At 33.5% G+C, this 12,770-nt stretch overlaps 1 protein-coding gene across 1 annotated transcript in view; it reads right to left on the reverse strand.

The window, feature by feature from the left end:
* LOC107442036 (phospholipase D1) overlaps positions 1-12,770 on the reverse strand; it is a 106,640-nt gene that overhangs the window by 37,161 nt on the left and 56,709 nt on the right. Inside the window, exons 13-14 of the mRNA XM_087149751.1 lie at positions 9,145-9,299; positions 4,549-4,667 (exon numbers count right to left, since the gene is read on the reverse strand). Coding sequence (XP_087005877.1) covers positions 4,549-4,667; positions 9,145-9,299 — 274 coding nt within the window. The remainder of the gene's footprint in view (positions 1-4,548; positions 4,668-9,144; positions 9,300-12,770) is intronic.

The raw sequence follows: 12,770 nt of genomic DNA on the forward strand, positions 1-12,770 counted from the left end.
GTTATCAAACTTCCACCTAGATATTTCCACCTAGTTGAAAATCATTACAGCGTTTTTTGAACTTCTTTCTGGCCATAAAAATTACCTAGGCTTTAGAACTAATAAATAAAAGAGTTTGTTTGAAAGAATACAAGAGTACTTTAAAGAATACTTTGAGTTGAAAAATGAGTTTGAAAGAACACAAGAAAATACAATTTAATTATTGCTTAATTTTTTTTTTAATATCCGCCGTTGAACAGCCGACCCAATTTTGAGTTTACGGCTACCAATGTTTAACTCCGTAGCCTAGTAATTTCGGATAGAAGACTAGGGAACTCCTGGATCAGCACCCAGAGGTATAGATTTTTCATGGGAGCTTGGAGAACTTTATGACCTCAACGTTTCTCGGTCACCATTTTATACACGGGTAATCTGCCGCCGGCTGGTTTCGAACTCCTATTTTAACGAGCACGAGTCTAACATCCTACCAATTATTAGTAGATTTTATAACCGTCATTAAACAGGTGACCTAAGTTTGAGTTTACGAATACCAATAACAAGCTTTAGCCCGACCCGCCCCCGTAAAGGGGCATCCGGGGGCACTCCTAAAGTTAGAAGTGAGCGTAACAGTTCAATTACATGAGCAAATACGTATATTCAAATTTTTCAAATTAGACTTTTAACAAATAGGTAGAATATTAAATATGAAATCCAGAAAACAGTGCTACTTAGAAATAAACTAAATGCAAACAAACATTACAAAGAAAATAAACAGTAACAGTCAGAAGAGATATTGATGTCGCATCTTCAGTAGGGGTGCAAAGTTAATAAAAGGAAACAATTTCACATGGAAAATATAGGATGTTTGTAACTCAGAATATAATTACGGCTGGCACAACAGTACTAAAGGTATCAAATTCCAGGAATTTTTTTTTAAACGGAAAGGACATATATATATTATATATAAAAACTCTAGGAACACAAGTGATTAAAATTTTCAAAATGAGGAATCACATAGTGGCAGAGATTGACAAAGCATGAAACTAAAGCACAAAAAAAAAACATTTTAAGAGAAAATTCAAGTAATTATCAAACCATAACAGGTAAATTAATAAGCCGTGATTTAGGTGTATTTTTCCTAACAAGAGGCAGCAAAAGGCCATCAGGATTCAGGGAGGTGCCTTGTTACTAAACAATTTTCTTATTATTTCCTCAATTCCCTTTTTTATTTTAGGGTTTGACCAATGCTGCTTTATAAACTCGTAGGTGGTTTTTGAATGAAAAAATTTCTCTCTAATGTGCTTAAAATTTGTACACTGGATTAAAATATGTTCCCAATCCTCAACAAGTTGACAGGTACTGCACTTCCCCATGATTTTCCTCGTTTGAACTTTCGGGAGGAGCTCGAATGTGTGCCTTCCCTTTGTAAAGCTGTCACTCCATCTCTTCTGCCATTCAATCAATTTTTCGCGTTCCAAAGTTTTTCTTGCAGTCCGCCTGCTAGGATCTTCAAACAGGTCGACCATTGATCTCTCACAGGCTAATTTGGCTAACCTATCAGCTTCTTCGTAGCCCATTTGATGGAACTAGCCCACATTTGCCTTATATGGAGAGGAAAACCACGAACACCTCCAACGGTGGCCTGATGGCAAGGGGACTCTTACCCATGATCCATTTATCACTGAGGATTTTTTTACGTCACCACCGTCGTCGGTTCGAGCCCAGTGCGGAATTCGTATTGATCAGTCATTGCTGGGATTCGAACCCGAGAAACCACATTGAGAGACGAGCACCCAATCCCGTGAGCTACCACGGCTCTTAAAAGTTATTAAAGGTTTTTGAAAAAGCGCCTTTTTGGCTAGATTTTTCCACGTAGATAAAAAATAATTAAAATCAATGAATAATTTTCATTTCTCGCAAATTCTTATGAGCCCAGATAAATACAGCGTTAGAGTAATTTTCAACTATTCAAAAATCAGATCACAAACATTTCTCATTTTCACGAAATGGTGGCTTTATTATGACATTTTGCTCAATTTTCATGTTTAGCGTGTTAAGGCGGTGTCTAAAGATAGGCAGAACCTGACTTAACTGTCAACTGTTAACAGCAGTCATAATGAATATATTATTTCGAATGGCTTTCGATAAACAGCTTCAACATATGCTCTGGTTGAAAAAAGACATTTTGTGACCCTACTGTTTCAGTGCTGATTGTCTCAAAAGAACTAAAATGTTGATAGCTGTAAGATGTTCTATCCTAGAATGATAGGGGAAATTGGTGCTTCAACAGAAAAGAACATCTTTTGCGTCGCAAATGTTCAGGCGGTTAACACATAGAAATAATATAAAACGTTTCCCTTTTTAAACGTTTTTTACTACGAATTTCAACCCCTAGCGCAATCTGTGCTTATCTTACACAGTCAACCATTCATTTGGGACAATAACGGTGAGAAGGGGGAAATTGGTGTCTTGACAGTAAATAGAAATAGCATGCTGCCTTTGGAACGTTTTTAATAATACTAATAATTGATAAATAAATAAATCCGTTTTTAATAAATAACGATAATTTTTTTAATTTCACATTCTCTTCATTTACTCATAAACTAGTCATTCTAAACATAATTTATGTTGTAACTTGAAATATAGTTAATCTTTTCCAATTCTACAGGGAAACCTCCAGGAAAGATCAGCTCTTTGTAGCGACCTCCTCTATTTACGACCATTTTTTGAGAGGTACTGAATTTTTTCCGCAGGCTTTGTGTTGAAGAAACCCTTTAAGAGAGACTATCAAAACGTCTACCAGTGAGCAGGGAAACCTCTGCACCCAATTCAGAACAGGTCAAATACGGAAACACGAAAAAATATCAAAACTAAAAATATTAACAAAACAAATAAGTAAATTAAAATGTATTCAAAATATTTGTGCGAGGTTCTGATTTAGAGAGCTCTTTTTGGCGATCTCGGAAAGAAAACAACCTCAAGTTGCAGTCAGAGTGTATTGAAGACGATGCTATCAATGATTCATTTTTAGAGTGGAAAGTTAAATGAGTAAAAAAAAAATATTTTACAAAAAACGAAGAATCTCAACCTAATGCAAACCTCTTCTCATTTTTCAAAACTAACTAATTCTTACTAAATTTTAAATTTTTTATGATATAAAAATTAAATACAAGCTTAAACAGAAACATAATTGTTAAAATAGTTCTATCATTCATTATTGGTACATTTGTTAACTTAATTTGTTATTGGTAAATTTGTTTGTTAAAAAACTCATAATTATAAAAGTAGGGATCCTTTTTATTGACGCTAAATTTCATTCGTTGATCTGCATAAAGCCAACACAAATGGCACTTCCGCAACAAGAAAATGTGACACTGACTAAAATTAAAATCTTTTGCGAAAAATTATGTATCTTCCGTCAAGTCAATAGAGGTAACCCCTAAGAACGACCCACCTCCCTTAGCGAACATTTTACAGTGGAACGGAAAGTGGTCGCACCCGAGTGGTTTTCCTGTATATCCCTTTAGAATAATATTTAACTAGTGGGTTGCGCCCCCTGCTCAACAACCCCCGAAAATTGCTACGCAATCTTATATGGTTTGCTTCGCAAACCAAGCTCGCCTTGCTCGCTACTAACTTAGTTACATTGCAAATGCACAAAATTTTAAGAATTCAAAACAATCATTCAAATCCATATCAAAACTCCCTTTTTTTTTAAAAAAAAATTACATCTTTTTAGTAAATACTAAGTCATTAAAATAAATTTGAATTCAAATAAATGACATGTAATTCGTTAAACCTATTAGAAATGTGCTATAGTATAATTCGTGATATAAATCAAAAATCGTCAATTAAATTCGCGAAAAAAAAGCGCTTTCGACAAAACACTAAAATAGAGATCTATCGACAAAGACTACTCACTTCTGCCTAGCTTAATAGTATGAGATTGACGCAGCTGATGCTCTCTGGTTCTTTCAGTTTCCGTTTTTAAAAGCTCCATATGTTGAACCATCTCAGCTAGATTTGGCATGTGACATTTTTAGCGGCAATCATGGGTCGATTCGCCGTATAAGAGAAATAGTAACGTAAACAAAACAAAGCAAACGTTGCCACCGGCGGAAAAGAAATACAGCCAAAATTTGGGAGCCACGTAAGAGATTTCTATGTAAGAGATTTCTATACGTAAGAGATTTCTATATTAGATTTCAATGAATTTCCTTAGTTCACAAAAAACAAGTTTATAAACATTTCTTAAAAGTTCCAGCCATGAGTTCGCATATTAATTTTTCGCTGTGGTTTGTAGTTTTTTGATTATATTACAAAGTGTTAAAATATAGCATTATTAGTATGCAGTATATTTCGTCATTAGTTTAAAACTCATGTCAAAAATTAAATAAAAAAGTCAAATGGAGTCACTGAAGAAGGCAAATCAATATTTAAGTGGTAAAAAAAACGTTAAAGAAATCTAACTAATATAGGGCGGGACTACAAAGGAAGGAAGGAGTTTTAATCAGGCAATCAAATTGGCTTTAAATATATTTTACTGAAATAAGGACAAAATGTAGTAACCTTTGCATGATTCCACCGCAAAATGAAGTGCCTCGCTATATCCCTGGCGCATCTTCCTTGTACGAATAATCCGACATCATGCCAAGGCATTCGAGGTGTTTCAGTACGATCAATTATGTCTGTTGGTAAGATTCAACCATTTAAAATTAAAAGGTAGGGGAGAGTCGGGTAGCCCCGCTCACTTAAGGAGTATTGCTTATATTTCTGTATAATACTGAGTAATAATCAACATTTTTGTATGTTTCTATTGTTTTATCATCTAATTAAATAATGCAAAAAGAATAAGCCAAAAAAATAATAGTTAAACTTAAAAAAATAGAAATCTAAAAAAACTTGTTTTTCAGCTCTTTTCAAAATGTGTCGGGTAGCCCCGCCCAGTTACAAAAATTTTGTTTTTTAGCTATTTTTCAGGTGTAAATGAGAATGACCAATGTATTGACAATAGATAAACCTCATTTATCATTTTTATCACAAAATTATTTCATTTATTACATATTTATATACTTTTAGTGAATTCTATCATTTAATAACAACGCATGTCATACTTTTTATCATTATTAATGTATATTATAATATTAATATATATTTATATTAAATATTTAACGAAAATAATTTAATTTAAGTAACAATAATTAATAACAATAGTTGTTTTTCAATATAAACTTATTTGGTTGATCTCTTCTTATAAACTTAATATAAAATACTTCTTATAAAATTACAAATTCACTTTGTATTTTGATTGCATTCAAATGCTTCTGTAGATTGATTCGTTCACAAATAAGTGAAAATAAATAAGTAAGCAAATAGCTTATCATAATATTTATGATTTCTTGATATTAAATTTAATTTGGATATATCAATTACATTTTAAAAATATTTAATTTTTCATTTTTAAATATATAAATTTATGTTTCATATAATATTAAAACATATATTTGTTGTTAAAAATGCATATAACATTCAAATTTGAAGCAATAAAATAATAATCTTTGCAACCGTACATTTATCGACGAAATAAAATTGGGCGGTGATACCCGACATTCATGTGAGCGGGGCTACCCGAAATCCAATTTTTTTGTAAATTTGTAATTACTAGAACAATTTTTTACATACAAACTTCTTTCTTTGTGCAAATTAAACTTAAGACTACATACTTTAATGCTGTATGTATAGAAAAAAAATTTTTTTTAGTATTAAAATGAAGTTTAATCGAAACATTCTACCAATTTTTCTTAATTTCATGACTACTGTATTCAACATATTTTCAAAACTATTGTTTACCATGTTACCAGCTGCATAAATACTTGAAACTTTGAAAATAATCTTCTTTTAATATAACAATTAATGTCCGATGGCCCATTGACTTGAAAAAATATTCTATACATATGAAATTGACCGTGGGCGGGGCTACCCGACTCTCCCCTAAATTCTTTCCGTTTCTAATGACCATAAAAGAAAATGACCTACCGAAAGTGCAACCTATTCATTGTTATGGAAGATATCTCCATCGACATTTTCTGCCAACATGTGTCCAGCTGAGCAATTCCTTTAAGGCAGTGTTTCCCAAACGCATGACTTTTGTGTACCCTTTCTAAATTTTTCGTAACGCTGCGTACCACTAATAAAAAAATGAATGTATTTTTTTACTATAAAAAAATTGAGCAAAAATTAAAAATCACAACTAATTATTAACTGTTAACTCTGCAAAAAAATAGCCAGTAAAAAAATACGTTATCGTAAATTTTCATGCTTAGCTCTGTTTTTAAATAAAATTTGTTGAAATTTTCGTTTGTTGCAAGATACTTCGCATAAGAACGCGTACCCCAGCTAAACTGTTCCCGTACCCCTGTGGGTACGTGTACCACACTTTGGGAAACATTGCTTTAAGGTAAAACTTGGGGGTTTCGAAAGCAAAAATGTTCGTGAGTACTTTATGAGTGAGTAAATGTTCGTAAGTCTGCTTTATGGGTGAACGATTTTCCACGAAAATGATTGTGCAGAGAGTGGAAGAGGTGGTAATAGGGTGGTGCAAAGTCTCCCAATCGAGTCATTGTATAGTATCCCTAACCACTCGCGTGACGTGCGGTCAGGCATTGTCCTGCAAGAAGAGTACACATTTGTGATTCACCAGTTCTGGCTCCTTTTGTTGCACATGTTCCAGCTGCTGCGAAAACAGGTTAGCACTGACCGTTTGGTGAACATCACCTAAGCTTTCCTACGGATTACCGTAAACGAAAAATTCGATCCTTTAGTAGTCCGAACGTCTTTCTAACACCCCCACTACACAGTTTATGTTCGTTACGTTAGACCGCCTTCTCTCTTCTAGGAGGTGTTGGTTTGGGCCGTTAGTAGACTCTCAAACTTGACGAGTCCACGAGACACAAAGTATAATCTTGCGTGCGTGCATAGGCTGCCTTGCGTTTGAGGGGTTGTATCTTGGAAAATAACCAATGTATTGAAGGCTTGGGAGCGCGGGCGCCGGGATGAGAAGTCATGTTAGATCGCTGTGCCTTCCAAAGATTTTTAGTATTCGGCACATTTTATCTGGCTCTTCCGTATACTTTCTCCCTCCCCCCCTTTTTTTGAAAACACAAATAAAATTGATTAAAATTAAATTTTTATTTAGCTAATTCAAATATCGGTGAAAAAATTATGCTAACTTCCCCTTGCCATTGAAAAGCTCATTTGTTATTGTTGTCAATAATCTTCTGGTCTAAATTATATAATATATTCAGCAAAATCGTACCGAACGAACTTCTTGCACATTTGTCTTCCCTATTTTACGATTGATGAGAATGCGCGTTGGACCTGCTTTTATAATGCCTACTCTCAACCAACCGCGATGTTTCTTTAAACCACGTGATACACTAATTTGTCTTTTCTCCCTTCATTCTATGGCAAAAAGAAAGAAGAAAAAAAAACATCAAGAATTTTATTGATTACCTTGTGTTTATACAATGTCAATTATAGTTATTTGTTAAAGGTTTCGAGTTAAAAACTGAGATTTAAGATTTCGAAATACTAAATTTCCTGACTTTTGTGGGGTAATCTGTTTGCTCTTACAATTGATTTTTTTGAACTCTAGTAAAAAAGGAAATAATAACACTGAGCTTATTCAGGGTCAGGTCTAAGGACTTCGTATTATTAGCCTGAAAATTAGTCAAATATCAAAAGTATTAGCCAAATTTCAACATTCTTAGCCAATAGCAAATCTTAACAATTTTTATGATTGATTTTTTCCCATAGAAAACTTCAATTCAAAATAAAAATTTAATAAATATTTAATTATTTTATAAAATTCAAATTCAGATCAAGAAACATTTTGTAGATGGAGAAGAGAAAATGAGCAATGAATGGGAGAAAATGAAAAGTGTAGATGTTGTTTTATTGTCTTTAAGAAAATGGGAGTAGGTTGGTAACAATTTCTGAAAGCGTCTTAAACAGGATCAGTAATATAAGGATAAACCTGAAGCCACATTACGTTATTGCAGAAATAGTTATGTTTATTATGTTCATTATGTTTGCAGAAAATAGTTGGATGCATCTTGCTACCACTTAATCTGCTTTATGGACACAAATTGTATGAAATAATTTCATTATGCGATATCGTCAGCGAACGTGGTCATCTGCATTTTACAGTAGTTTGTCTCGTGCTTTTCATAATCTCTCTTGTTGCTTACATAATCTGAACATTATCATTTCCTGGTGCAGTGATTTTAATTACCAACAGTGTACATGTTGTAGGCTAATTGAAAAGCTTATCTCAGTGCACATGTTGCCACTGAGTCAGGCTAATTAATCGGAAAAAGTCTTCGGTATTTCCTAATCTGTCTGGCTTATTACAATCTGTAGGCTTATTACAATCAGCCTATGCTGCCGTGCAATTTAAAATTCAACGCAAGCGACAAAAAATTCAAAATTGAGCATCTTTGTATGATAAAATTCTTATTGCAATATCATTTACAAAAACTAATTTGTTCATATTATTTTAGAGTTGTTAGCATTAGCAAAGAAGAGAAAATAGTTTTGGTGCCGCATTTATCGAAACCTATCGGGAAACACTAACGATATTTTATAAAAAAAATTAAAGGGCAGAAATGATCGAATAAGATTTGATTTATTGCAATAATAAGGTAATTTATTATAAATTTTACCTACTCTAGGTTTATCGCAAACAGCCTGTCATAAATCAAGGCAATTGAATAAAAGATTCTATTTAGAATAAAAGCTTGTGCGTAGCCTACCTAAACAGCTCCTCTCGCAGCAGTTATGGAAACCACTTTTTATATTTCTCATACCAGCCTCTGTTCAAACTGCTTATCCTACACCCCTACTCAAACACGTAATCATAGTCACCGACATTTCTTTAGACGGGACGACTGGCGAGGGAGGCTTTTTTTTTAGATATAGAGAGTCATAGGCTCATTGCAATGAGCTTTAAAATACCAGACTGTTTTAAATAATATTGCAGACTCTTCCAATTTGCCGGGTGAAAGAAACTGAGGTTGATCCCATTACTTCCAGCTCATAACCAGAAGTGTGAGCCGTGCACCACTTATTTAAAATGCTCAATCATATAACCAGTCCGTATAGTACCTGAATAAGGTTCATTAAGGTTCTCGAAATCCTTCCATATAAAATTGGCGTAATCTTTTCCGTGCCACAGTCTGTACTTCTTCTCCACCCCTAGATCAATGAGAGCAGTCTCCTTCAACGTCCGGCGACGGTCACTTAACTGAGGAAAATGTTCTCTGAAATGAGATTGTAGATCAACTATATCTTACAACAAGCTATGCTTGCTCAGTATCGTTAACATTTATTTCATTTTGCGTCTGGAAGCATTTCTAGATGGATGTATTTTACAACCGACACTGAACAGCCGACCCATTTTTGGGTTTTTGACTATCAATATTCAATATTCAACTCCGTAGCCTTGTATTTCGAGCCCAATCCAGAAAACTAGAAAACTCCAGATTCAAGCATTAGAAACCGTCGTGGAAGACTTTCTGATAGAACTCACCGGGATTTTTGAGATACATGGAGAAGAAAACCACAAAACCTAGTCGGACCTCACATTGATTTCTACCCACTGAGAGTATTTTACGTCAGTACTGCGGGTCGGTATCAGCCAGGAGAGGAATTCGTATCTACCCACCATCAGGCCCGGACTGGGATCGAAAATCGGCCCGGGCATTTTAGAGATATCGGCCCACTACTTTACATAAACACCGCGTGAGCGAGGAGTACGCGGCTCCTAATGTATCATTTTTAGACATTTTTTACTTATAAATTCTCATGAATGTAAGTTAATTTATCGAAGTAAGAAAGTAGATAAAAATTGCTTAATAATCCTTTATAGAATATATTTCAATTTAAAATACATGGTTCTTATGAGGAAACATTGGTTGATAAAATCAAAAGTAATGTGAAAGATGAAGAGTAAATAAAAATATTTATTATACTACACATACATGAATGAGTTATATAAAAAAAATTTAAAAATAGATTTAATGCTTCTTCAAAAGTCCTGAAATTAAAATTTAATTTAACTTTTAAAGAGGATCATTATTTCCTGCCACTTGATCGATTATGTCGTCGCTATCTAATTTCATTAATAGATCTTTTTCTATTGCCATTACCATGAAGGCATTCAAATTATCCGAAGATAAAGTACTCCTCATTCGATTTTCAATTACTTTTAATGTGGAGAATGATCTTTCACAAGCAACCTGACTTTTTGACAATGTTAGTAAAACTTTTAATGCTAGACTAATTAAATTGTAAGAATTGGTCAATAAATTTAATCTCTGTAGCATCTTGTAGCAACAAATAACACAATTTTTGAGCGCACTGCGTGTCTCACATTTTAGACTTACTTCTTCTGTTTCCAAAGTAAAGTCGTTATTATCTTCATTTGAATGATCTTCTGTGATTATTTTATAATCTTCTAAGTCTGAATTTTTCAGTTTTTCCCAATGTAAAGCTAAATTTCTTAGTTCAATCCGCAAATTTGAAATAAAAATAGCTGTTTCGTCAAATTTTAGCAAGAATTTTCTTAACTCATTTAGTTCGCCAGATTGAAGCTTGTAAAGACGTTTTTCAGGGAAACGTTTCGGATCTAGATAGGAAAAATCGGCGTATAATTTTCCATTTGCCGGAAATCGGCGTTCCATTGTCGCTACAACCGTGCGAAAATAATTTTATGGACGTTTATCTTAAATGCAGTGGTTTCATCATCAAAAACTGTTTCATTCGACGCTGTCTCACCCGGCATCAATTTTTTTTATGGAAACTTTGTTTAAATTTCAGTTCAGTTTCTTCAAGTTCCTTATTTGCGCGAATAATGAAATCATTTGTAACTTTTTTTTAGTTCTCAACACGTTTGTAATACCATTCCAAAAGCTTTTAGGATGCATAAACCAAAGGTTTGCAAATATTGGGAGAGCGGTGTAGTTAATTCAAATATTCTTGAGAATATTTTGACGGTGATTACTGTTTCATATTTGCAAAATGATTCTAAAAATAGTTTTGCCTTTGCACGGATATCTGGCTTGAAATTTGAATTTTGTTGTATAGTTTCTAAACTTGTAATCAATGTGACATGTAACGGCTTAATAGTTGAATCTGAGTTTGAAACTTAACCAAACATTTTCTTTAATGCTGAGTCTTTGAACCACCAACGTGTTTCTCCAATAGTTGCGAGCCTTTTTTTATTTCCGTGCTCGTTACTTTGTTCCTAGATGTTCATGCGTTGGTATGATTCACGTAAAAATACTGCGAAGCTATTTAGTAGGCTGAAAAATAATGCACTCTCAATTAGTGCCTTCGTGGTATCTCCTAAAACTAAATGTAAGACATGTGCATAACACCAAACATGAATTTGACCAGGGGACTCTTTGGAAAGCCATGAAGAAAATCCTTTATATTCACGTTGCATATTTGCAGTCCCGTCTGTTGAATTACCGATGCACTTTGTTATATCTATATTACAAGACTTTAAAACTGAATCCACTAAAGAAGACACCTTCTGTCCAGTTGAAGTGTACATGAAGTAAATTCAGATACTTTTTATTCACACATAACTGCAAACTTATTAAGTCCTCTGTTATTAACTAGTACAGGGGGCTCAATTCTTTTCACCATGCTTTCTTTCTGGTAGAATATTTCATCTCTTTTTTCTGGCCATTTACAATAGATTCCCACAGCAGCCATTACATTGACTTTAAATTGATTCTCTGCAACAGACATTACCACACCAGGATATAACATGTCCTCCTATCTAACCATATATCAACCCCCAGCATTTATCTTGGATTCATCATTTTCTTTTTCAACATCCTTCACTAAAAAAAACTCTTCTGGTATGCCTTCTTGTACTCTTAAATGGTAGATATGCTTAATGTTTTTAATCTGTGGAGATTTTGAGAATAGACTAGACACTCCACTCATCTGTTCTAGAGACTCGCACTCAGCTGTTTTTTCTAAACATAAAATAAATTTCTAAAGAATTTCGTAAGATGGAACATTATAAATTTTGCTGAAGGCTTCCTTAGTCAATCCGAACTTTTCATGATGCTTACAAACACAAACATTGCCTGGAAGTTTGCTACTAAGCAAGACATGCTTTGGACGAAGCTCAAAGAATTTAGTTTTTCCAATTTTGCATTCTGGATTTTCTTCCATAAACATTTGGTGCATTTCTCGAACTGAATGATGAAGATGCCGTGCTTGTACTTTCTTTTTGCTACCATTAGCATCTCTGATTATAACTACATCCTTAACTCCCGGTGCCTGTCGAAAGATTTCGTTCAACTTTGAAAACATATGAATGTCAACACCCAAATTAATAACTTAAAGCAAAGAGTTTCATTAAAATGAATATCTTAAGGCAGTGATAATTTATTTAAACTTTGGTATAGTAACTGGATACATCTTATTTAGTTTTTATGTCAATTTTCAAGAGGAATAAACTCATTTCACATTGGAAACTTCTATTGCATGCATGTCAGTAACTTTTACATATATTGAATGGGGCACAAAACAATAAATAAGTAATATTTGAAAAGAAAACTACTGCTGCTTATTTAGTGTTAGCCTCAAAGGAAGAAAAAATATTATTCTTACTTTTGTATCACTTGTTCTTTTTTACACACAAAAACTTTTTCTAGTTTTTGGTAACTTACGTTACATGCATTAATGTTTAGTTGAAATTTATATGATTA

Source organism: Parasteatoda tepidariorum, chromosome 8 (assembly GCF_982258835.1).
Source record: "Parasteatoda tepidariorum strain Cologne lab strain chromosome 8, Ptep-v5.0, whole genome shotgun sequence".
Taxonomy (NCBI): domain Eukaryota; kingdom Metazoa; phylum Arthropoda; class Arachnida; order Araneae; family Theridiidae; genus Parasteatoda; species Parasteatoda tepidariorum.